The following is a 27771-nucleotide window of genomic DNA, read 5'->3' as shown; positions in this document are numbered from 1 at the left end:
AACAGTAGGGGTTCTCTGTGCATATTCTAACCAAATGAAAATGGGTAACTGTTACAAAAGCCTCCACCATTCTTTAATATAATAATAAGGATCCTACCTTTCCTATAAAAATCTATATTCAGTCTTCCTGAGCATCAGTATTTGATTCACAACACTATTAGCAAGGACCATAACAAAGTTTTGCTTAACTAAAATCAAGACAAGGATAGTTTTTACAAGTGACAAAAAACTAAGATTAGACAAGGATTTCTTAATTACATAATGGAGGTCACTATAAGTGTAGAAGAAAAGGGTTCAGTCCAACTGCTAAGTTTCTCAGAATGCAAAAAGTATTTTTAATTCCAGTGGAATAATACAACAAACCAGACCCAATGATAGAGAAATAAAGTTTATAGAAATGCAAATGTTGAAGTGTAGCTGCTGGTAGTAATTGAATTGATTTATGACTGAAGAAAGGCATTCCAGTTTCACTAGAATACACCTTTTTGTCTAAGCACACTTTGTTAAAGTAACTTCCAGTCTGATTTATTTCCAAATACAGTACATTTATCCAAACAAGAGCATGTACATTCAATATAGAACATTTCCAGCAACAGTTATAGTCCAGTTCCCATTCACAGTGTATTTTTTTTAGTGCAAAGCACTAAAAAGGCCAAACATTTTTCTATCCATAAAAGCATTTTTTTTTTAATTCATGACCTTGTGATCAACATTTTTAGATTTTTTTTTTATACAAAAAGTATATATGACAAGGTGTCTCCCTAAGCAAGAGAGTGAACCTATATAAAAACATGGTATTTCTTCTGATGTACAGTACCTTTCAAATTGTGGCAATTTGACACAAATCACTAAACAAAATATCTTCTAAAAAGTAAAAAAACATTGATGCACTGAAGCCTGCCAAGATTTCCATAATGGCAGGTGTGCTACTGTTTTGCTAATATCTTGATTATAAAATAGACAAAAGGATCAGTAAGCATTTTGCAAATCCTACAATAAAGTCAAGTGCTACCTAAAGTGGTCATTTAAGATCTTGCAAGAAAAAAATATTCTGAGTTTGTCTCACACTATCCTCCCTTTTATTAATATTTAAAGAAATAAAACTAGCATTATAAGAAGTGGTTGTGCATGGATTGTCTGTGTCTATAAAACATCAGAAAATATTCACTACCTTCATATTAACATTAGTGTGTTTTTTTAAAACAATAACTGCAACTATCATTAAAGTGCTTGTGTATAAAAATTTAAACAAAAAATTAAAGAATATGGAATAGGGAATGTAGGTGTTTTTGTAAACTTCCTAAATGTTTACAAATGAAAGGTTGTCCTATGAACCATGCATGGAAAAAAAAAAAAAAGTATTGGCAATATCTTTGCAGCAACTTTAGTACAGTGAAATTCAGTATACCCAAAAGTTGGGAAATTAGTCAAACTGAAAAAACTGAAGTTATGACAATTACTAAAAATTAGAACAATTCATCCAATATACACTAATATGGTGTTTGCTCTTATACATTCATTTGTAATAAATTTAAAACAGTACATAAAGCAAAAGTTTGCCAGCCAAGTAGAATACCACATAAAAAGTCATAGAATTGGTTCATCAGCATTAGCAGTACTAAGGCCAGTAGCTGTGGTGACCTCTCAAGTTGATTTCCTAAATGAAAAATAAGTTTTCTTCCAAAAAATGCTTTTTGTAAGGGGTTTTTTGTTTTTAAAGCACAGAAAGTTCATTTTCTATTGATAACTTTGCTGGACTGCATAGAGACAAGGGTAGTTAACTGCTAGTCTATAGATGCATGTTGTGCATTGCAAGTCAACAGTTACCTGACAGTGTTGGGATGAGGCACTGTCATATAACAAGCCATGAGAATAGTTATTAATTTAGTAAGAAAACAATAGTTTATGAAAGTATTTCCTCATTTTTCTTATGGTACCATTTTCAAGATATTAGTGGTTCTAACACCAAATTAAAGTCTTTCCACTCAAATGAACTCCAAACTTTCCGTACACCACTTGAAGTTATCTGAGGAGAAATGGGAATAAATTAATATTTTGAGTTTACCAATACAACTTGTTTACTAGTTATACAACAGTGAAACCATTTTTAAATGCAAGGTGGTACCTAAAATTTACCACAAACAAAAAATTTAAAAACACTCTCTTCCTTAGACAAGATTAGTGTGATTTTTAAGAGAGAACCCAGCTCATTGTTAAGTTGCATTTTCTTTAGCAGAAAGTGGTTACCAAACCACTGAAAACCCACCTACACATGCCTGACTGGTAATCCACTGCAGAACGTATACCGAGACAGAGTTGCCTTCGGGAAGAGAGCACTTCCGAGTTGAAGTCAATAGCAGGTACAGGACACGGTATATGTATTTAGCTTTAACAGGTATTTATAATAAGGAGCGAGTTCCAAAGTAATAATTTAAAGACTGCTTCTCCTCCCCACACCCAAGCCTGTTTTTATTACAAAACTCTGCAATATCCAAAAAGCCTTCATGATGATTCTGAAATCTAAAATGGCCATCTTTAGGTTATTTCCATTTAACCAAGAAATAATATTTTATAATTAGAAGACTACCTGTGCCACCATTTTTTCTATGAAGCAGGACTGCGGAAAAACAGTAAGTCATCACAATAAAGAAAAACATCCATATTTAAGGCGCTATCCTGGAAACTCTTACTCATGCAAAGAGATGCTTTTATACCATGATGTTGGGAGAGTGAGGGAAACTTAATAGAATAAGTTAAAAGAAAAATAATAAAGTTTACTGCTGGCTGCTCATTCCAAGTTAGATGTAGAGATTTATTTACTCTGCTGTAATTCACTTTTACATCAGCTATAGAAGTACCATAATATTTTTGTAACTATCCTACAAATGTGTACATTAGCAGGATAAACCATGTGAACAAGTACCAAACAAGTGCAAAACTAATTTTAAAACGTCTACTGTAAACATAAGCCAATATAAATTGATTTTTAGAATATTAAAACAGTTTAGAAGAACTGTACAGCCTAACTGTATTAGGTTGCAACTTCCTGCAGAAGAAAAAAGTTTAGAAATTGACTTGTCTCCAAGCCACTGAAAACATATTTTGCTGAAGAGGCAAATGTGATAGCCACATTACTTTTGTATCTCCTACACCATCGTCTATTGGAAAGCATCTGTTCAGGCAACAAAATAACAGATCTGGGGGGAAGGGGGCTTGTGGTGTTTGTTTGTTTGTTTTTAAATAGAGGCAAAACACTAGTTGTTTCTCACCAGACAAGAGCTTTTGATCTTGTACTTCTGCCTTTGGTTTTGTTTTCTTCTGGTGAATGAGATGCATTTGCCTTGTGAGTTTTCTTATGGTGTTCTAGAAAAGTCTTTTTGGCAAATGCCTTTCCACATTTATTGCATCTGTGAAGAGAAAAGTTTTTTGTGACTTTTACTTCTATGCCAACATCAGCTCCTTCAAACTTTTTACTCGGTGAGTTAGAGGCGACATCCTGTTTTGAACCAATCTGTCTTGCTTCATCCCTCTGAGGGCCTCTTTTTGCCACCTTATTTAGAACAAAATCAATAGGCTTTTTTATTGCTCTGATTTCTAAACTTGCAGTTATTTTACCAAGGTAACGTGATGACTTTTTATGAACTACAGTTATATGCCTTATCACATCACGTTTGCGACGTGTTTCATAAGTGCAGAGAGGACACCTGTAGAATTTAACATAAATGTTATTTCCATCTGTGTGCAACTCAATGTGTTTTGTCAAGTTCTGTTTAGAAGTAAATTGGCGTTTACACAGTTTACAGTAAAGCTGCTTGAAGTCAAAGCCAGCTGAAAGTTTTGGCTTCCTTGTTTTTTGCTGGCCACCTGCAGCAGATGGATTGGTTGATTTAGGGGTTTCAAGGTCTCGCTTAACTTTATTTTTCTGTGCTGCTGATGTGTTCTTTTTCTCATTTGAATGACTTGTTCCCTTTAACTCATTCTGTGGAGAAAGGGTGATGGAAGGGGTTGAAGGTTCCACAGAATCTGCTGGTTCAACTTTTACTTTTATTTCTGTGCCGTTGGCAGTATTATTGGGTCCTTTCTCTCTTTTAGAGTTCTTTCCGGAAAGCGTTATCTTGTGAACAATTTGCATGTGCCTTTTAAGCATTATTTGTGAACTATATTTTCTCTTGCACAGAAGGCATTTGCATGCAGTTAAATTGTATTCAGCCTTTGAGGAAGACTTTTGTTTTCGGGTCTTAAAAGATTTTTTAGCAGAAACTGTATCCAAGAACAAAGGTTGCCCAGGCTTTGTAGCTATATCAGGAGTAATGGAATCCCTCCTTAACCCCCTATGAACTTCATCAAAATGCCTCCTTACATTGGCTTTTGTAGCAAATGATTTATAACATACAGGACAACTTCTACCTAATGTTACAAGCACATTCTTATTTCGTCCTTTTGTGGAGCGCTGATTTGGTTTCTTTTTTGTTTCTATGTACTTCTTTAGTTCTTCCATCTTTTTTTTGTGTACTTTTCTAATGTGCCGACGTACACTACGTCTGGAATGAAATTCTTTTCTACATAAACAACAAATCAACTGGTGGCCAAAATCAGAATTATCAGAAGAGTCCAATTCAGGATTTAATGCTGGAGGTTGTTCGTCAGGAGTCGGCATTACATTTATTTCCGCATCAGCAGGTGGCAACTCTAAAGTTTCTGTATCGGGAGTTGAAACAGTTTTGGGTTGCTCAGTGGTAGGTTCCTGTATTTGTAATGGAGCTTGATCAGGACTACTGCTAATCTCAATATTCTCTTCTGGGTTGTCAGTTCTTGAAACGTACTGAAACACAGCATTCTGATTTGTTTCTATAGGTTCTAGCTTAATTACATATTCTTGTTTGTCCACTCTAGGATAAATGGCTTCCAGAAGATTATTTACAGCTTGGCTTTGTTTATCATTGACATCTGGGAGGTCTGTAAAAACAAAAGGTTATTGTTTAATCATCTAGAAATCTCAAGTTATTATATTAGTTTTTTAAATGTCGAAGTCAGCCTTGAATATCAGCCTAATCATTGAATTATGTGCCCACAAATTTTGTTTTTAATTCAAAGTTCATGTTTGTACTACTTTTCAACAATTGCTAGAATTACAGCCAGCCTACTAGGGAGAAATCTTGCTTAATTTGCCAATTGAACCACCAGTTACCATGTCCAGTAGTGGATTTTCTCTGGATAATCAACAAATATTTTTATTACATCAGTGTAGATGTCCTTAGAATTATTAAGGAACTTTGTTTACCTCAGAGATTAACTAACTCCTTCTGGTATACCTGACCTGGCAGCCCCCCAGTTTAAGATGTGCTTTGTGTCTGTAATGAATTTCTTTTCTAGGAAAACAACAAACCAACAACTGGCCAAAGTCAAAATTATCAAGATGCAACACCTGACCTTGTTCTTCATGATATCATTAGGGAGAGCTTTTCCTGGGGCTAGAGGTAGAGTAGTCTCAATGAAGGACCTGCAACTCTGGATGTTACTTCTCCCTGCCACCCTCCAACCCTCAACTTTGTCCATCGGATCCCAGATGTACTGACCTTTAGGACACACTACAAGGCCTATACAACCACAAGTTTTCCATAAGGGAACATAAATAGGGTATGAGGATGAAAAGAGAATTTCATTTGTGGCGGGTTGGGAGTTTCATTGGCAGAAAGAACTTTTTATATGTTTTTATAAAATGGGAAATGCCTAGGGAGCTAGATGGGTGCTTGGTAAATTGAAAAAAAAGATATACATAAAACAGAAATTCGATCAGCACTTTTCAAAATAACCTTAATATGATTAGCGTTCAGATCATTTAAATCTGTATAAAGAAATCAAAAATCTTATTAAGCTACTTCAAATTTTACTTTAAATGTTTCAATTTTAAACAGCTATATTAATATTAAAATAACTTGCAATGGAAAGGTCAAGGAAGCATAAGGTGTTTTAAGATCAGATTAGATTTAGCTTGTAAATATTCATGACAGACTAAAAAGGATACTTATTGATCCATCTCTCCAAGTGAAATTAGTTATATGTTCAATTTATAATGAGCCCTCAACCAGTTAACAAAATACTCCTGGTATGTGCTTCAAAATGCATTATCTTGAGAGTCTTACTGAATCACCAAAACAAAATTAAGAACTGAGACACATTTTCCCTGCAATTCTATTATTTCCAGGATATATTAATATCTGCATTTGACAATATATTAGAATATATTATAAACTACCTCTAAGATGCTTTTAAAAAGAATTGTCAATAACCTTACAGTTAGCTAGAGATAAAGCTCTATTAGATCATGCAGACAAGATGCAAGTTACAGTTCTTGATATAGGATATGAACATTAAATCAATACTAGGTTTCTTAGTCTCTCTCAAATCCATTGACTAGCTAACACCTTTCCTAAAAACAATCATTAGATCAGTCAATCGACTTCACTAAAACGGCTGGTTGTGAGAGGTGACCAAAATAAAATGGCTAACTGCAGCCTATGCTCTGAAGCCTATGCAAAGCAACCTGCCTCCATCAATTCCCAAAACCTACTAAGCTCCCCCCCAAAAAAGAGATCACAAAGTTGCAGAGGATGGATTCTCCAAGAATATCTGAAAATGTAAAGAGACCTTGTTCAGAAGAGTGTTTCTGGCAGCATGGTGGGACTTCTCAGACTCCAAGTGAACACACGGCAGCCAAATCAGGCAGAAATGCCAGGGCTGAAGAAAATCAAATGGCTTCCAAAGTAGGCATTCTGGAGACTATCTCAGAGTATAATTCCAACAGAGATGATATGACGACCAAGCTTCTTGCAGTCAAGAAGGAAATTACTCACTTGGAATAGCGAGCCCTACGCTAGAGACTGGCCTAAGAGAAGCAAGTGAAGGTAGGTCTACAGTGCAAGTAGATACCCACAGCTGGCTGGCCTGTGCCAGCTGACTCAGACTAAGGGGCTGTTTACGTGCTGAGTAGACTTCCGGGCTCAGGCTGGAGCATGGGCTCTAGGACCCTGCAAGGTGGCAGGGTCCCAGAGCTTGGGCTGCAGCCCAAGGCCAAAAGTCTACACTGAAATTAAAAAGCCCTTAAGCCCAAGCCCTACAAGCCCAAGTCAGCTGGTGTGGGCTAACCAAGGGTGTCTAAATGCAACGTAGACATACACGGCGAGAAACAGACTTGCAGTGCTGGAGCAGAGTGTGATTCTGTTTATACTGGATTACATAGAAAACAGAGTGAGAAGGAACAACATCAGAATTAAGGAATTGCCTGAAAATGCTGAAGGAGGAAACCCAAACTGATATGTAAAAAGTTTAATTGTGGAGTCATTACAGCTGAGCTGTCTGTAAGAGGTAAAAGAGGAGAAAGCACACAGGGCACTACTGCACCCCCCCCACCCCCACACACAAACCTGGGCCTCATAATAATAAATAAATAAATAATAAACCCAGAGACCTAATGCTGAAATGTCACAATTATCAGCAGAAAAAAATAATTATGAAAAAAAGTCAGAGCATTCAGAGCTCTAACTCAAAGGCCATGACCTCTCTGCCCCAACTTTAAAAAAGAAAGAAAAAAAAGCAGCACTGGGAAAATTACAGCAGCGCTCAGGAGGGCAGATATACACTGCAAAAGGTGACTCCCACTTAGCTTTCAAAAATCAGTACTATACAGAAAAATAGTTTAAACAAGGAGAAAGTACATTCAAGATGCTTGGGATGGAAATCCAAATCTCAAATGTACAAGAAGACTCTCCAGAGGTAGTAACTACAAATAAGCTGCTGAAAAACCCTTGGCAAATGGTAAAACTCAGGAAAAGGGAATTAGGAAAAGAAAAAAACGTAAGACTCTAGAGACCATACTGGCAATGTCAGAAGTGAAACTGAACAAAAGAACTCGGATACTAGAGGAGTAACCTAAAGACTAACCAGAAGAGATGTGGGAGTCACCAGGAATGACCAATTGAACAGTAACTATGTTAACATTACAAAGAAAACAGTATGAAGTATGCTTTAATTGGGATGATCAGTAATAGCTGTGTTCTGCATTTTAAAACATAGATCAGGAGTGGACAAACCACGGCTTGCAAGCCACATGTGGCTCTTTTACAGTTAAAGTGTGGCTTGTGGAGTCGTCCTCCCCCCACACCCCATTTTCCACCTAACAGACTGGGGACAAGGCTTGGGGCTTCTGCCCTGTTGCAGAGTGGTGGGGCTAGGGGCTTCTACTACCCACTGGGGAGGAGGAGGAGGATTTGGGGCTTCAGCCCCACAAGGCATGCCTGCCAGGGCTTAGGGCTTCAGCAGGAGCAGGGCTGAAGCCCCGAGATACTCCCGCCCCCTACAGGGCTGAAGCCCCAAGCCCTGGTAGGCGCCTCGCACAGGGCTGAAGCCACGAGATACCCCCCAAACTGAAGCCCCGAGCTCTGGCAGATGCGCCCCATGGGGATGAAGTCCCAGCAGGCGCACCCCAGCTCTCTAACGTCTGAAGATTTGTCGTATGCGGCTCGGAGGGTCTGTAAGTTTGGCCAGCCCCGACATAGACAAAATAACGGACTATAAGGGGGGAATGGGGGTGGATCCCAAGGATGAAAGAGATTGGAAAAAATAGAGGAGGGATGGGGAAGAGCCTTTAGGGGTTCTGTATAAATTTTCCTTGTAACTCAAATGATGAGATGCTATTTAGATATCTGGTTACATTTTTTCAATACTCAAAGTACATTCAACCTGAAAAAAACCCCAGCACTCCTGCTTTTTTTTTTTTTTTTTTTAAATATTAATATTTGCTAGACGAGCCTGGTCTGTTATATCTCTACAGAGATTTCACTCAGTTTGATCAAACCACGAGAATCAACAATAGGCATTGCAATGATGCTCCGTCTGTAACATAGTAACACCCCATTAAACAGAAAGATCTGATGACTATATTCCTCATTAAACAAAAGCTAATTGTTGTAATGATCGTTTTGTTTCTGATATTTAAAGATTCGTAAACTTGTTAAAACTTTCTAAATGAATAGTTTTTAAAAATAGCTGGTTGAAGGTTCACAGATTCTTTACATTTGTGTTATACCTTCATACTCGCGACAGTAGCTTTTAAAGTTTGTTTAAAAATTGAGGTTGTTCATATGTATACCTATAAAATGAAACAAGGACTTAACTCTATTTAATAGAGTTAAATATACTACACAAAAAAGGCTGTTGATAGCGCTTGCTTTTCCTGGACAATAAGTGCAGCAGTCTTTTGCTTGGGCGGTTTGTTTTGTTTCAGTGGGATAACATACAGTTTTAGATAGAATTGCAGAGATAAAATTTAAGTTAGTTTGATTTACACTTTTCTAACATTAAAATCGACAATCACAAAAATCTTATTCATGCTGACTTCCTCAGTATGGATGGGTCAAGAGAAAATTCAAAATACTGTATCTTACTGATGTATACTTTTCTTCTCATACTTTCTCACTCATTTTTCACTTGCATGCAAGGACTCAGATTAAGAAATTTGTCAGTTTATGAAGATCTCTTCATAAGAACTTAAGTAACATTGTAGACACTGTCCAAACATTGTGAAATTAGTTTCTGCATTAGGATAGAATATTATTTTTAGTTGGTGCACAATAGGGGTCTTTCAAATGCCTTTATTCATATAACATAATAGATGTCAAAGCTAACCCCCTCCCCACCCGCAGTTAAATAGAGGACAAAACACCAAGGGCTAGACTATAGCTTTATAATCTACCCTGAATAAAGAGTGGTGAATAGCTGCATCTCAGAGCAGACCAGAAAACTAATTATGACTTAGGGTCACAATTTCTCTCCTGCTCAGAGGAGGAAGCAAGTTACTTCATCCCTTTCCATGGAAAAGCTTATTCACCCCATGTGACTGACCAACTACTTTGGCCAATAATTTAAGTGGGAAGCCAAGTCTACTCCTAGGCCTCACCCCCTTCTTGTGGGGAGAGAAGTATCAGAGAAGCAGTCCCTACAGGCTTTCTAACTTCCTCAGCCACAATCTGAACAGGGACTAGTAAAGGAGGCCTTATTCTTCACTTCCTTATATGATCAACAAGTACGGACTGTGACAATCTAGCATAAAAGGGACTTTTGGCTATTGGAAAAAGATTCTAAGCTTTGAAGAATGTTTTCAAATATCTACATGTTTTTGAACCATCCAACCCTGCATAGAAAAATATTCAAGAGCAACAGAAAAGCAATCCCCAAGGGCATATCTACACAACAGACTTAGAGGTCAACTTACAGCCACCACAGTAATTACTGAGGTGGCTGATATCCACACCACCCTCCTTCTGTTCATGGTGCGCATCCTCACCAGGAGTGCTTCCACAGACTCAAGAGGGGCAGTTTGGGGGCCTGAGAACTCCATGCACCTCTCCACCGGGAACCCAGTTTCCCCCTGGACTCTCATCTCTGAGAATGGGGGACAGCCACCCGGGCTTCTCATCTTCCCATCAGGAGTGAGCAGCAGCCACCTAATCTTCTTGCCTTCCTGCACAGGGGACAGCTGGGCTTTAGCTGCCTGGCTTTCTTGTTAATTTTACAGCTCCAGCATGCTCAAATTTGAGTACATCTAACATTATGCTCCTCTAAAATTTAATATCTACAAAATATTTGCCCATCACATCTAATTCAGCAAGAAGGATAAGTGCAACAAAAAAAGTTTTAATCCAGGAATACTGCCAATTACATTTGCTCAATGTGTTTTCAATTTCAAATCAAAATCTTGATAGCATGGTTTAAAAAACATGTTCGGTAAAAATATATTTTAAAAACTGATAAACTGCCAACGTGTTCATTGCTGTAAAGAGTATAGATATGGTCCTTTCCCAAAAGGTTTTAATAAACTGTTAGACACGTGAGCTGCAAAATTTTAATAGCTCAATTCCATATAATTCTATGGATAAAAGTTACATAGAAAACAAAATTAGATGGTGGAGTCCAAAATATGTTCTTTCCTAAACTTTTCACTCTCCTCCCTTTATTTTTGTCTATTTTTTTCCAATTCAGTCCAGAAAGTATGAGAGAAAGTTAATGCCATACACTTGCATGGTAATAACAGAAGTGCCTTACCCACATCTTCAGTTGCTAAGTGAAATTTATTAGAACATCATCAACCCATCCTTGTTACTTTAATGGAGCAGCAGGCACAAGTAAAACCTCTGTGCAGGAGTATAGCTTTAAAGTAAGATGGGAATGAGGAAGAAGACCATTAGCTGGTCAAAAAGGCACTGTAAGCCAATCGGTAGGGCATAAGACAAATACTTAGGCCTGATCTACATTAGGAATTTACTTTGGTATAGCTACATCTCAGGCCTTGGTTACACTTGAGAATTCACAGCGCTGCCATGGCAGCACTGTGAAGCGCGAGTGTAGTCGCGCTGCCAGCGCTGCGAGAACTCCACCTCTCCGAGGGGAATAGCTTGCAGCGCTGCGAGCAAACGTGCAGCGCTGCAGGCGCTGATTACACTGGCGCTTTACAGCACTGCACTCGCTGCGCTGGGGGGGGGGGCATTTTCACACCCCCTGAGCGCAGCAAGTTGCAGCGCTGTACAGCGCCAGTGTAGCCAAGGCCTCAGAAGTGTGAAAAATCCACATAGCTGAGAGGTGTAGCTATGCCACCCTAACCCTCAGCATAGACCAGCGCTAGCTCAATGGAAGAATTCTTCCGTCAGCCTAACTACTTCCTCTCAGGAAGCAGATGACCTACACCAAGGGGAGAAGCCCATGTCGGCATAGGTAGCATGTACACTGACGCGTTACAGCAGCTCCACGGCAGCATTTTAAATGTAGACATACCACTAGGAAACCTGGGTTCTATTCCCAGCTGTCACTAACCTGTGGTGTAACACCAGGCAGGGCAATTTACCTCTCTATGCATTCATTGCCCCTTCCACGCTTTGTCTGGGCTATTTAGGTTAACATCTCTTGGCTCCAGGAGTTTTGTAACACCTAGAACAATGATTTTCTCTCAGCTCAGGCCTCTGGCTACTTACTGTAATATACGTTATTACTATTTCTATCTAAAAGGGTTTTTTTTAAATGTTAATCTTTTTCCTTCCCCTACAGGTCACTAAAAGTGATTTAAAACATGCTTTTACTCAGAGGTATTGTGTCAAGGTGTTAGACCTAGAACTTAGCTTGGCATAGGTTATCACATTTGTAAGTTTGTCTCCCCCATCTCCATAAGAACAAAACCAAATTCAGGTTGTCATCTGGGTATACATTATTTTAAATTAGGGTATATTTTGTCATAATATACTAATAATTTTTAACAGCAAATTATGTGTCAGTCCATCAATAATCTTGTGTTTTTCTCACTGCATAAAGGATTGGTTGAAGGAAAACAACAAAAATCTTAAGAGTTCAAGGAAGAATATGCTAACAAAAAGGTAAAGGTGACCGACTTTTAGATTTTGAAAGTGTCCTTTTAAAATTATTAATAAAATACGACTACTTGTTCTACAACATATCAAGGCCAACATGAAAATTACCTAATAGCATTATGATGTGCCATACAGTATCAGCCCTGGCTCTAGATCCCTAAAGCAGACATCTTCAAAATCAACATATACAAGACCTAACCTCTTTTATATTTTCATTTGCTCACTCTCTCTCTTGTGGAAATACAGGAGTTTTCAACTACACTGAATTTCATGACTTGGATCATGATTCTGCAAAAAACCGAACACATTCATAACTTTACTCATGTGAGTAAAACTTACACACATCCTTTGCAGAACCAAGGCCTTAAATTGCCACATGGCCCAAATTAATATCTTTGGAGCATCGATTGCCCTCATTCTCTGCACAGAAAACTCCCATTTGACAGAAGAGAGTTTCAGACAGATTGAAAGAATGAGTCTGAAAGTGACAAGCTAATAAAAGTGAAGTACTTCATTGCTTCACTGATCCTCTCATTTACCTGTTAGATTAGTTACATCTTGTTTCTGATGGTGTTTTTACGTACAATATAAAAGGGGAAATTTTCTCAATTCTAGGTTGTTCGATTAAATATTTTGGTGAATAAAACTTACTGTCATCCATCTGGAGACTTGGAGGACAATAGAACTTTTTATGAGTAATTAAGTTTGGTAATCCTCTGAAGAGACTGCGGCATATTTTACATTCAAAAATGGTGTCCACGTCTTTTAACAAGATATGTTTAAGTTGTTTAGTTCCTGGAACAAAAGAAATGTTACACTTAAAATAAGGTACTTTTTTTAAAGTCACACTTTCTCATTAAAGCAAAAATTTTCAAATCAAACAAACTTCAGTGCTAAAGCAGGAAATAATGCAAGACAAAATGCCATTATCACTGTCATTTGTAAGTTAGCTACATACATTCTGGATTACTACATAAAGACTAGGCTGAAGAAAAAAAAAAAATCAAGATTATAGATATTGTTAAAAGTAAAAGGACTGCAAGATTTAAGATTAAAACCAACAGCTAAATTCAGAAGGGGAGCTTTTGGTTAATGAGTTATAATTGCCTATCAGGTGGAAGGAAAGAACAGCCACCTAGTCATTTAAATCATTATTTAGCACCTTTTCAAGCTCCTCAGGCAGCGCTGAGGATGTACAACAAAGCACTTTCACTCAAAAAGACTGACAAACAGGGCAGAAAATTGTGAAGAACGCAACAAAATGAAAAGAGAATAGTAGACAAATTCTAGACTGTTACATGAGGGTACCAGAGATCAATGTAGTTGCACTTATATTACAGAGCAGAATTTGGACTGTTATCTTTAGTCTGCCTATTGTCTTCCTCGCTGAAGAAAAATACAAAATTTAAGATTAATTTTGAATTAGCACATTGTGTCAAGTGTAGAGTTTGTGTTTATAAGCATGCAAACATTATAGTTTAAAAACCACATACATAAAGTGCAGATGTGCCTTGCTAATGTACTCCAACCTTGACTTTTCCTGAAGAGCCAATTAAAGTGGTGAGAAAATAGCTCATGCTCCAAATCCATTCCTTCATCGGCCTCTGTGCTGAAACTGCTAACAAGAGTGCATATAGTGATGGTGGGTTTTGTAACATGGACACTTGTCCACTACAAACTTTAGTAAGACACTGATTAATCAAGATGGGGTTTTACTGAGTTTTTATTTCAAATTTCTTTAGTATGCTAGGTCATTAAAAGAGAAGTTTCCAAAAAAAATGGAGCAAGATTACCAGTTAATGTCAATCTATTAGATGTAAAATGATTAAAAAAAAAAAAACTTTACATAACTACTATGGCTGTTGATTAATCGCAGTTAACTCACGCAATTAAAAAAATTAATCTCAATTAATCGCAGTTTTAATCGCACTGTTAAACAATACCAATTGACATTTATTAAATATTTTTGGAAGTTTTTCTACATTTTCAAATATATTGATTTCAATGACAACACAGAGTACAAAGTGTACAGTACTCACTATTACTTTTGATTACAAATATTTGCACTATAAAAATGACAAAATAAATAGTATTTTTCACTTCACCTCATGCTAGTACTGTAGTGCAATCTTTTTATCGTGAAAGTGCAACTTACAAATGTAGACTTGTTACATAACTGCACTCCATAACAAAACAACGTAGAACTTTAGAGCCTACAAGTCCACTCAGTTCTACTTCTTGTTCAGCCAATCACTAAGACAAACAAGCTTGTTTCCATTTGCGGGAGATAATGCTGCCCGCTTCTTATTTACAATGTCACCTAAAAGTGAGAACAGGCATTCACATGGCACTTTTGTAGCCAGCATTGCAAGGTATTTACGTGCCAGATATGCTTCGACCACCATTCCAGAGGACATGCTTTGATGCTGATGATGCTCTTTTTTTTTTTTTTTTAAAGTGTTAATTAAATTTGTGACTGAACTCCTTGGAGGAGAATTTTATGTCTACTGCTCCATGGTTTTACCCGCATTCCGCCATAGATTTTGTGTTATGGTAGTCTCGGATGATGACCCAGAATATTTTGTTTGATTTAAGAACACTTTCACTACAGATCTGACAATACACAAAGAAGGTTCCAATATCAGATTTCTAAAGATAGCTTCAGCACTCGATCCAAGGTTTAAGAATCTGAAGTGCCTTCCAAAAATCTGAGGAGGACGAGGTATGGAGCATGCTTTCAGAAGTCTTAAAAGAGCAACACTCTGATGCAGAAACTACAGAACCCGAACCATCAACAAAGAAAATCAGCCTTCTGTTGATGGCATCTGACTCGGATGATGAAAATGAACATGAGTCAGTCCACACTGCTTTGGATTGTTATCAAGCAGAATCCGTCATCAGCATGAACGCATATCCCCTGGAGTGATGGTTGAAGCATGAAGGACAAATGAATCTTTAGTGTGTCTGGCACAAATAACTTGCAATGCCGGCTACAACAATGCCATGCAATCGCCTGTTCTCACTTTCAGGTGACATTGTAAACAAGAAGCGGGCAGCATTATCTTCTGCAAATGGAAACAAGCTTGTTTATCTTAGCGATTGGCTGAACAAGAAGTAGGACTGAGTGGACTTGTAGGCTCTAAAGTTCTACATTGTTTTGTTATGGAGTACAGCTATATAACAAAAAATCTACATTTGTAAGATTTGACTTTCTGCAGTGGAAGTCAAGAACTCAACAGTATTTCCTCTAGATTTAGTATAACCAAATGATTTGTAACAGTCTATAAAACTGAACAGCTGAAAATAAGACAATATACAAGCTTTTGTGTGGCTTACATATCTTCTTACACAATTATGGGACTAGAAAAGAAACTTGCTATAGTCCCACAATTTAGCAGTGGGAGCCGCGATCGGCCAAACCTGCGGATGTGGCAGGTAAACAAACCGACCCGGCCCACCAAGGTGCTTACCCTGGTGGGCTGTGGGCCAAAGGTTGCCGATCCCTGCACTAGGATATTATGAGTTACTTAGTTTAAGGTAGAAAACAGAAGTTTTATGTGAATACTATCTAAACCATAACATTTAATATCAAGGCTGGCATTGTATCTGGAGATCACCTCTGTCTACATACTGCAGTTCATATGAAATGTATAAGTATCACTCGAAGTCCCCAGTCAACACTATACATACACATACATATTGCAAGTGCATCTACGTACACACTCAAGTCACACAGGTTAATCTATGTCTTAACTAGTCAACAGATGAGGAAAGGGCATTATGCACATCCATGAGGGAAACCAGACAGCTCTTGCCGACGGGTGCAACCTGTAAGTACATGGTCTAAACTGCCTACTACGACAAAGCAGGGAGTCAAAGGCCCCCACTTGTAGTTATTAGCAGCACATCTGACCATTCCACATCTGAAATGATTGAGCTTTATCCCAAGATGGCGTGAAAGATCAAAACCAGGATGCTGATCTGATGGATTTGTCATGATGGGCATTAGCTACATTTGAAGCTCGAAAATAGGAATACAGCAGAACACTGTTTATCCAATCTAATTGGGACTGGGGCCAGATCGGACAATCAAAAATTCGAATAATCTAGAGAATAGCAAAGTGCGAAGCTGCAGCACCATCTAGCAGCCACAGGAGAGATCACCCACTTCTGGACCTGTGGGTGCTGGTTGTTCAGTTAATACTGAGAGCTGGATAATGGTGGGTTGGATAAACGGGGTTCTACTGCACTTGTGCCTGGCATCTAGACCAGGCAGAAACACTCTCAGTGTAGGTAGTGACTGTCAGCACTTGGTCACAAGTACTGTGGTTTGGTCTGAAACCTGCATGGTCTACACAGGATTCTCATCAATAGTTGGGGAAATTCTCTGAAGGATAATCCTTTCAAATAATTTGCACACATAGTTTAGCAAAGAGATGGGTGCTAACTTGTTGCAAATCAGTAGACTCTCAGGTTTTAGCAAGGCTATTACTTTTGCTCGGTGACCGATCTTAGATATTTTATTCTCCTGGATGACGAAAGAGAAACATGGCTAGCCACTGTCTGCTAGTTTTTCCAGGGTTCTTCAGGAATTCAGGGGAGATGTTATCAAGCCCACAGGCTTTACATGTTTCAGTGTTTAAACTGCCCCTTCTATTTCATTTGTGGTGAAAGGCTGGAAGTCTTTTTCTGTTTCAGGTATGCACTGTTTGCAGTACTACCATTTCTTCTTCACCTCTCCTTCAAATGTTTTGCCCCTGTCCACCTTTGTACCATTTATCAGGCAGGTAGCAATACCATTTGTAGGAACTGGGTAATGGTGCTGTGCTGCAGGCTTCTGAGCACCACCACCAATAACTAGGCACAACAGGGGGAGTTAAAAATGGCAACATTATTTCCCAAGATATTAGCTTTTAGAGAGTTTAAGACAAACTCTATTAACTGTAATGTGAGTTTTCTTGTAAAGAGAGTCGAAAAATGAAAAGAATCTTTCAAGAAAGTGCATGTGATTTTAGACATTTTTATAAAAATATAAAAAACTTTAATCTTTATAGTTTCTTGGATTTTTATAATCTACTGTGGCAACTTACTCAAGTACTTTAAAATAATACAATTTAAAAAAAAATTCCAATAAAACATACAGGAACTCTTTAATTAAAAGATTAGTATATTAAGTAGTTAGGAACTATCTGGAGACTTTTTTGGGTCTTTGGCATCAGGGAAGACTGGCCCATAAGTTAGAGCAGTGTTTCACAAACTGGGGTCTGCAGACCCCTGGGGGTCCCTGAGGGTACTTCAGAGGGTCCGCAGGCCCCGCTGATCAACTCCTCTCCCTCCGGAGGCACAGCGGGACTAAGGCAGGCTCCCGGCCTGCCCTGGCTCCGTGCCACTCACGGAAGCGGTCGACACTTCCCTGTGGCCCCTTGGTTGGAGGAGCAGGTGGTCTCCACACTCTGCCAGCACCCAAGCACTGACTCCGCAGCTCCCATTGGCTGGGAACTGTGGTCAATGGGAGCTGCAGGAGTGGTGCCTGCGGGCAGGGGCAACGCCTGCGGGCAGGGGCAGCACACAGAAACCGCCTGGCCCCCCTGCCTAGGAGCCGCTACCAGAGAGATGTGCCAGTCACTTTCGGGAGCCGCCCAAAGTAAGCTCCACACCCCGAATCCCCTCCAACACCCCTACCCACTGCCCCAGCCCAGAGCCTGCACCCCCTCACGCATCCAAACTTCCTCCCAGAGCCCGCACCCCTTCCTGTGCCCCAAACCCCTGCCCCAGCCTGGTGAAAGTGAGTGTAGAGTGATGAAGTGAGCGGGGGGAGGGAACAGGTGTAGTGGGGTGGGACTTTGGGGGGGAAGGGGTGGAGTGGGGGTAGGGCCTGGGTCTGAACGGGAGGCTTGGCGGTCCCTGAAAATTTTTGAAACAAAAAGGGAGCCCTGGGGTTGCTGAAGTTTGAGAATCGCTGGGTGAGAGCACTAGCCTGGGACGTGGAAGACCTGGGTTCAATTCTCTGCTTCACCAGCATTCCTGTGTGATGTTGGGCAAATCATTTACTTTCTCTGTGCCACAGTTCCCCATAATATAAATCAAAGGGGTGTTGGGAGGATAAATATATTAAAAAGTGTGAGATTCTCCGAGACTATGGTAACAGAGGCCATACAAGTACCTAAGATATCTGCACTTTATCCACAGCGTTCACATAAAACATCCAGTAGAAAAAAAATACTAGTTTACTTAAACTGTTGGTGTAGTAAAGCACCATACTACAGGATCATTCATCATACAATGCAATATCTCAAAAAAATATATGCTATGGTTAATTTCAGAATCCCAAGTCAAAAATATTGATGTAGTCAGACAGGTGTTATCGTCACATCCCTTAACATCAAGATATTCTCCAAGTTGACATAGAATGCCAAAAAAAATTAATCAGGGCCCACCATAACACTTCACTGAAGGGTTCCCTTCAAATAAAAGTTCTAAGTTAGAGTCCCTTGAATCAAATTTCTTCAAATACTTTTTTGATATACCTATAATATATTTGTAATAGCAATGATTTTTTCTGCCATCACTTAAGCATTTTGGGGAACGGTGTGGAAGATAGGGGAGACTGGTTTAAAAAACAATACCAACTCAGACACAGAGTTAGTTAATAGCAACTTCAAACTAGAGAAAAATGTGCAAAAAATCCCTTCCGAGGGCAAGCTGTTTATGTGGATCTCATCCAGAAACAGTTGAATTTTTGCACAAAGTGGAACCACTGAGGAAAACATACCTAAATATATTTGAAGATTCTCTACATACAGACAAAATTCCACTAAGTTCAGTAATAAGTGTAGGGAGGGGAGATCTCCAATTTGTTAATGGCACCCGACAAAAGATTTGCTGATCAGTGCAGGTAGCATGCCTCTACCACACTAGCAGCAGTGGAATGAAATTTACAAGGAAATTGTCAATTTCACTGATACCACTGCCCAAATATGTACTATGCAAGAGTGAAAATAACCAGATTCCTGTGAGTTTAACTGTAAAGTTTTGGGAAACTGTCAGCAGAAGAGAGACAACCTCCCTTGCTGTTGTGGGCACACTGCAGGGGAAGAGGAGGAGGAAAGATCTCATTCAATTTTATGGGAAATGGGGATGGATGCAATGAACACTAGGCTTCTCAGGAGGCTGCTGCCTCTCAATTCTACTGAAGCGTCTCCATCTTTTATATTTATTTTTGGCTAGTAGGCAGTTGTCAGCTTATCAAGGTTCAGCAATATTTTGAAACTATGAAACTAGCTCATCATGAAGCCTATAGAAGACTGGCACAGTTCTTCAGCTAGTGCAGATACTCCACTGACAAGAAGCACTGCAGTAGTCATAAGAATCACAATGTTTGTGTATCACATATGCAATTTTATCTTTCAAAACTTGTTCTCCTGGTATAATAGCATTCAGCATGCATACTCCCTTAACAATGAGGACAAAGCCATGTGTATTTTTTATATGTAATATTATTAGATTAGGAAAAACCTCTATTGGAACTGCTTATTAAGGGTATAAACATCCTGCTCGCTTGTCCTATTTCACTTAAAAGCTTAATGAAAGAATCAAAGGTTTCTTCCATAATGAAGTCAAGTATCAGAGGGGTAGCCGTGTTAGTCTGGATCTGTAAAAAGCAACAAAGAGTCCTGTAGCACCTTACAGACTAACAGACATATTGGAGCATAAGCTTTTGTGGGACGAAGAGGGTATTCACCCACGAAAGCTTATGCTCCAATACATCTGTTAGTCTATAAGGTGCCACAGGACTGTCGCTTTTTCCATAATGAAATGTCATTTGTTCAAAAGTGGTAACTAGTAAAACCCTAGTCAAAAGTTGTTTTTCTTTCTGACCAACTCTCTTGATGCAAATGAGAAAAGAGAGGGAAGTAAGCCATGAATTTATGGCGTGCCAGCAAAGATATTCTGGAACGGCCTGGGGACAAATTACTTGAAATTAGGTCACTCTGCTACCCAAGGAGACTCCAGCTAATCTGCTTCAGGTGGGAGAAGGGCACACACACAAATTTGAGGCCTTAGGCAATTCCATCCAAATGTTCCATCTCCTTATAAAAGGTCACAGATGACACATTTCAGTTCCCATTTTCCCTCTGGTCACTGTATTATATGTTTCTTAAATACAAATGAAGGGAAAATACGGAAGTCTCATCAATGACTTTTTTCCCCCTGGCAGACATCATCCTCGTACCGAGGATAGCCAACAATGATCAAACAGATCTGCAGGAGCTAGCACAGCCATATTTATTGGTAGTTCTATAGTAAGAGAGATGATTCACAAGTCTTTCAATCACACACATAACTCTGTTGCCACAGATCTAAAAGGAAAATCTCTAAATAAATTTAGATTTTAGCATTAAAGAAATCTCCTAAAACTTTAACACTGGTACTGAATCTCTATGGTTTTATGCTGTGAACTATGGAAATAAAAATGTACTTTAGTACATTTCAGATGGGTCTGCCCTTGTAATGGGTCAAAGTTTTCTAACATTACCTATATTGAGCACGCTCAACCAAAACTCAGTTTTTACTGTCAGATACATATATTCATTGTCATGTACTGGCACTTGTGATGGGGTGTACCAATCCCGCGCTGGTGGGCAAGGGTTAAAGAGCTGCTCTAGATTCAAGAGGCTATACCCCCTTCCCTCTGCTGGGCACGATCCCAGTGGAGGGAGCATTTAAAAGGGTGCAACTCAGCTCAGTCTGGGTTGACTGAGGAGGAGAGCATTCAGGTGCAGCAGCCTCCTGCTGGAAAGCCACCGAGGCTCTACACCACCAGGACAGAATCCCATAGCCAAGCTGCTGGAAGCTAGTCGACCGCAGAAGCCGAGGGTGGTGACTCGTTATGGCCCATGGAAGAGACTCTGGAGACAGATCAGAGAACACAGGAGGTACCCCAAATCCAACCTGTGATGATATCAGTGGAACTGAAACAAGGGTAAGAAGTGAACTAGAGAGGGCACTTAGAGGTTTCAGGCCCTGAGCCCTGTGCAAGGGCCACTGTTTCGGAGGTCAGAACCCAGTGGAGTAGGGTGGGCCCAGGTTCCCCTACCCACTCATCAGTGGGTAACACTACACTGAACAATCTGAACAGTGGCCACTAAGCCAGCAGTTCTCAAACTATTTACTATTGTGGGCCGCATATGCAGCTCTCTCTCTGTTAAATGGGCCACATCCACACTATCTTTCTATCTACAGATAGATAGATGATATAGATATCTTATTATATATATACACACACACACCACCCCGTCTGCTGGGGCTGCCCAGTCGGGTACATGTCCCTTGATGCCTGATCCCAGACAGTCAGGGATAGGGCAGATCCCACCCACCAAGCCATGGGGGACCCTGGCTACGAAGCCACCCACGGGACACATTTCCACCTCACACCAGCTCTCCCCCGCAGATGGAACTTACACAGCAGCCTCCTGCTCTGACTGTGAGCTCCAGGTCAGGACATGGCCAGCAGGAGACAGGCAGGCAGGCGCTATCTGGTATAGGCAATTCAGGGTGCACTGCAGCCTGGAACATGCTCATTCCCCCAGAGGTGACACATAGCTGTGGCTAGTGGGGGGACATGTTCCCTCCGCCCCCTGATTTCTCCGGACGCCTCTGGCATGGACGCCCAGAAGTGAGGAGGCAGCGCTCACCCGGCAGTGGCACTCACAGTCATTCCCTTCTCTTCCCCACTGTCACCTGCCCCTATCTCACTCCCCATCCTCTATCTCTTCTCCCTCCCCCTTCCTCTTCCCAGCACATCCCCTTTCCTCTTCACACTGTTCCCTGCCCCACTCCGTCCTGCCCCATTTCCTCATCCCCTTTTCTTCACCCTGCCCTACCCTGCCTCGTCTTGCCCCCATATGGGCACTCCCCATTGTACAGAAACAGAACCCAGCACACAGAGGACGACGACAGGCACTGGGAACCAGGAGGCAGTGTCTTGGAGCTGACAGCTCAGCTGGGGAAGAGGTGCTGAGTGAGTTGGCACAGCATGGGAAGGACAGAACCTCCCCCCATCCTGCCTGCACCGGCTGAGCAGAGCAAGCCCTGCTCGGTGCTGACAGAAATCAGGGTGGGAAAGGGGGGGCAATGCCCCTCCAAACTATGCCCATGGGTGGCGTGAGTTGATGACCCAGCACCTCCCCCTATCCTGGCAACCCTACAGTGTGTCCCTGCAGCCTGGGAGCGCCTCCCCCGCCACAGAGGGCTGCTTCACCTTCCCTGCTGGCAGGGAGCATTCCAGCAGGGCTCCTCCTCAGCCAGCCTCGTCAAGGAGCAGCAAACTTTGAAATTTTTTTAGCATATGTGTGCGCTAACTGGGCCACAGGTTGAGAATCACTGCGTTAGGAAAAGCAGCCTTTGAACTCTCGCCAGTGGGCAACACTACCCCGAACTATTTCTGCTAGGCAAAGCGGCCTTTGGATTCTCCCCAGTGGGCGACATTACCCTAAACTGTAACGGTCGGGGAAATCGACCCTTGGAATCTCACTGGTAGATGCTACACTTCAGAGTATCACCATTAGGCAATGCTGCCGGCCTGGAGTACACAGCCAACCCACGACAGTACTGGAGAACACACAAAAAATCCTAGTATTGTAATAGCAGTGCTGTTACACTACTATCTATATAACAGTGCAAGATGGACACTAATTTTTTTTTATTCTCTTTTCAAAGTTTAAGAAAAAAACATCAAGAAAAGGTGATACATGGGCATGGATCCTTAGCAGAAATTGTATCTGAGATAATGACAATTGTGCCGCAAAAGCAAAATGACTTGAAACTTTCTGGTTTTAAGAATATAGCACGTATGTATGAAAATACTTCCTACTGGAACTGGTGATCTCACAAGAACAGAGCTTAAATCTCAGCCAAATTTGCAATTATGTGTAGAAAATTGGTTCTATGGAATCAGTAACTTTACTGACACGCTTGTATTATTACATATTTAGAAGCAAGGAAATAACTAAAAAAAAACAAAAACAAATACTCATACCTGATCGAAAGCACTCGATAATTTGTTGAATACCAGATTTTGACATCTGCAGAGGTTGCTGTAACAAAGGAGGATCACCAGGTTCTAACAAATACACTGCAAGACATCAAGGATGACAGTTAGAGGAGACACACACACATTTTATATATCTCAATAATTGAGGCTGGTTGAAAAACAGGACAAAGTCATCAGGAAAAATTTTGTTCCCTTTTTCATCGAAGTTGAGAGCTAATAAAGGTGACTAGCCCTATTCCTTGTAATAATAATATGGGCTTAGGGATGGCATTTGGAATTTTGCATTCTCACCTCCTTGCTGTTGAAATTAATTTGAAGAGTGACAAATTTTCTATCAAAGCTGCTTATTTCAGGCAATGTGTTGTGATTTTGATTAGTTTGTTTTATATTTATATTCACATAGTCCTGTGTATGATGTTTCATAAACATGGATATGAATATGTACATACACAAAAATAGAAGAGAACTGTAGATAACTTAGTGGTCTCTGCCACTTAGACTATTCACTTCATAGAACTGCCTGTTAGATTGTGCCTTCACAAAATCCTGGTCTCATTTTTCGGTGCAAGCAAAAACAAAATAAGTATGTGAAAAAAAATCAAAATGCTGAATTCATCATCTGCATTCATATGGGCAGATCCCAGTGACTTTAATCGAAGGTATGGATTTATATTCAAGGGTTGACTATGCCCTCAAAAGAAGTATTATTTAGAACAAATGTACTAAATAAGTATGAACATATCTACTTAATTTTATATTTCAATTCTTATTCATTTTATATTCAAGCATTTTTTTAATCAAGCAACTTCAGAAATGATATCCCACCTAAAATGACACTTTTTCTAAATTTGATTTAGATTCATTTCCCATTCTTTGTAAACAATATTAAAATATATTTACAAACTCTAGTGACAACTAAAAAGCTAAGACATCCCCAGGGGTCAAGACAGTCATATTTTAAGTGGAATATACTGATGTATAGCATATATCCATATTGATATGGACACCATAACCCTGATCATGCAAACACTTACACAGATGAATCATTTTACACACAGGAATAGCCCCATTTAACTCAATGAGGCTATTCCAACACAGTTACTTATGTAAGTGTTTGCAAAGTCAGGGCTCAGATCTCCTTAGGTATTTCTACACTGCAATTAGACATCTGCAGCTTGCCTGTGCCAGCTGACTTGGACTTGCAGGGCTCAGGCTGCTTAACTGAAGTGTAGATGTCTGGGCTGAGACTGGCACCTGGGCTCTAGAACCTGTGAGATGGGAGGGTCCCAGAACGTCTACATTGCAATTAAACCACATATATTTATATTAAAAGGTTCAATGCACAAGATAAAACTATTTCTGAACATTAAAAAAATAATTTAGACACATTTCAAAGATAAAGAGAAATACTGCCCTAGAATATGAGCAGTTATAAACAAATTCAAACTGCAATGATAACGTTAGGAAAAAACAGCCTAAGAACAGTAGACTTTTTATTCTATCCAACTATGCCCATACCTTAAGCACAAACATACGTAACAACCATTACAAATTATCTAATTGTTGGTGATATCTAGCACAATGACATATTGTATCCTACTAACCTACTTGCCATTCTTAATTTAAAAAAAAAAAAGTACACTTTGGGCTATATACTGCCTCTGATATAGGTGTGCGACTTCCACTTGACATCAAGGGGAGTTTCATAGGTGAACTGGACAAAATGCATGGCTTTAAGGCAAGAATTGTATATTCAATCTATTTTTTAAAAAATTACAGTAACTTGAAAGTTTCTATTTAGATAGAAAGATTTATTGTTGAGACGTCAATTTATTTCTCAAACTACCTTTAGCTAAGCTACAGCTACACTTTCAGAGTTGGTAAACAACACTTTCCCCCAATCAGTCCCAAAAATTCATGCCATTCATACTTTAAAAAAGGAGGATTGGGGGGAAGAGACAAAAAAAAAAAAAAAGAGGAAACCTCCTCATAAACAGCCCTACCACAACAAAGCAATAGAGAAAAAGAAGAAGAAATTGGTGAGGAAACAGATTTATGTTTGAAACTTCCAACTATAAACATTAAGTAAAACAATAATGAAAAGACTCTTAACAAAATGATGGTTGGACTCCACAGAGCACACTTTCACCTTTATAAGTGACATTTTCCATGTTATTATACAAACCTAATTTCAAAACAAGCTAGTGGTAGTTTGGGTTGTTGTTTTTTTTCCTCAAAAACAAAACCTATGACTTTGTCAATATTTAACAGATAAGGTATAAAGTAAATACATCCTCTTATATCTGAGCATAACAGAACGCAAAAGAACGTACAGACTAGGAAAAAAATCAGAACACAACAATTTTAAAAAATGCAGATACAAGGTGACTGCTCTTAGTATCTTGCCTTCCCCTCAGTTCAGTGCACACAATGCCCATGTGAGCTTGGGGGTTATTATGCACCCTGTAAGAACTGAGAAATTGATCTTCCTGAAGTAATTTACTGTGACAGTTTTAGGATATTTAAAAAACATTTTAAAAACTGAAATTAGGAAACTTCATATTTGCTGATGTAATGGCTTCATTATTACTGCACATTTCTGATGCCACAGCCAGTTTCTGAAAGCTTCTTAGAGGACAGAATCAATTAAAAAAAATGAAGTATTACATAGCACTATACCTGGTTCACAGCACCCATGGTGATGATGGTCAGTCTGACAACACTTATCCCTTAGAGGCATTTTCTGTGTGCACGACCTACTTTCCTTCTACATCCAGCAGCTTGTTTCTGCTAAAATAAGCAAATTCTCTGTCACCTCCCAGACCATAAGACTTAAACAACACTAACATCATACCCCCGCTTCCTAAAGACTAAAACAGCACTGAACCCACTCAGAGGTCAACTGTGCCTTTTTTAAGATAGAAAGTCTATGGTGTTTATCAAACATTTTCAAATCTAAAAAATCTGTCTACTTCCATGCCTTCCAATGAAGGGCAAAAGCTTCAAGAGTTATAGAATCAAGGAAACCCTTCTTCCTCCTAAATTCCAGTCACATCCCTAAATCAAAAGACAAAATAACCAACATTATGAATCCCTGTCTACCACAAAAACCAAACTTAGGCATGTGTAAAAAATAAGGCTGCACAAAGATCCATGTTTTGGGGGGCCCTTATGTTTGTCAACACCACTTTGCCCAGCTGTAGGGACTTAACCCATCTTTCAGTTATTATTGTTTGTACTACCATAGCACCCACAATTGTTAAAACCCACCTAGACTCCTAGTAGTTGATGAGATTCTTCTGACTCATCTCCCAATAATAACAAGCATCCATACAGTTGTGAAAACCAAACTATAACTCCTATTAACAATATTGACCCACACAGTTGCCAAATGTTCAACTCCATTGCTGCTCTGTGTAGGGTACTGAAGTGTGACTGAGGCACCATTTACTATATGTTACTTCATGAATGGCCTCAGCACAAACTCTTTTCACCTCCATACTAGAGACAGGAAAGCCCTACCGCGTCCACCTCGAGGAACCGGTCCCACCCCTCTGCCCCAACAACAACATGAACCCTGCCCTCCTCCCAGCGCCCCCAACAGAAACCCTGCCCCCTATGCTCTCCCTGGCCCAGCCCCTCCCCAACCCACCAACCCTGCCCCTCCGCCACCCCCCAGGAACCCAGCCCTGCCCACCGCCCCTTCCATAAACCCGGCCCAGCCCTGACCCGGCCCGGCCCAGCCCCCGGGGGAATCCGGCCCGGCCCCGCCCCGGAGCAGCGCCCAGCCCGCGGGGAGAGCGGGACAGTCGGGCGCCTGGGCAGGGAGAGCCCGCCCCGCACACGGGCAGCTTGCGCTGTCCTGTCTCCCTGGGCAGCAGCAGCCCCGCGGGGGCCAGGGCTCCCGCCGGCCGGGCTGCACTTACGCAGGCTCCCGGGGACGGAGTGCGGGGCAGCCGCCAGCTCCCGTCCCGGGGGGGCGCGGCTCACCCACGAGCCCCGCGGGGAGCGGGCGGCGGCCGGGCTGAGCCAAGCGGGTCCCGCGCGGAGCCGGCAGGTGACAGCGGGCGCCAAAGCAGCGCGGCGGCCGGAGGCAGGGAGCGGGGCGGGACGCTGCGCCCGCGCAGGGAGCCGCCGCACCAGCCGCCGCCGGGCGGACTCTTTCCCCCCTCCCTCCCTCCCTCTCCGAAGTAAACTTCACCGTCCCGTGTCCCGCCGGCGCAGCGGGAGCGGCGACCACTGACCCCGGAGGCGGATGGGCACAGGGGCAGGAAGTGACTGCGGCCGCAGCGACTCGGAGCGGTG

General features: G+C 40.6%; 1 protein-coding gene across 7 annotated transcripts; it reads right to left on the bottom strand.

Moving 5' to 3' along the window:
* Positions 1-348: 348 nt before the first annotated feature.
* Positions 349-27771, bottom strand: ZNF800 (zinc finger protein 800). 7 transcript variants are annotated; one of them, XM_034767821.1, is made up of 5 exons: positions 27711-27771; positions 26146-26256; positions 23452-23547; positions 13065-13208; positions 349-4956 (listed from the first exon to the last, which is right to left on the bottom strand). In XM_034767821.1, exons 2-5 carry the CDS (start codon positions 26204-26206, stop codon positions 3266-3268), a joined length of 1992 nt encoding a protein of 663 aa, XP_034623712.1. In that variant the 5' UTR covers positions 26207-26256; positions 27711-27771; the 3' UTR covers positions 349-3265. The 7 variants fall into 7 exon arrangements, with proteins under 7 accessions (XP_034623712.1, XP_034623722.1, XP_034623740.1 ...); XM_034767831.1 differs by having other exon boundaries at positions 27668-27739; XM_034767849.1 differs by lacking the exon at positions 27711-27771 and adding an exon at positions 27457-27598.

The sequence above is a fragment of the Trachemys scripta genome, chromosome 1 (genome assembly GCF_013100865.1).
Source record: "Trachemys scripta elegans isolate TJP31775 chromosome 1, CAS_Tse_1.0, whole genome shotgun sequence".
Lineage (NCBI taxonomy): Eukaryota > Metazoa > Chordata > Testudines > Emydidae > Trachemys > Trachemys scripta.
The sequence above is the reverse complement of the archived record's forward strand: the minus strand, read 5'-3'. Positions and strand labels throughout refer to the sequence as shown.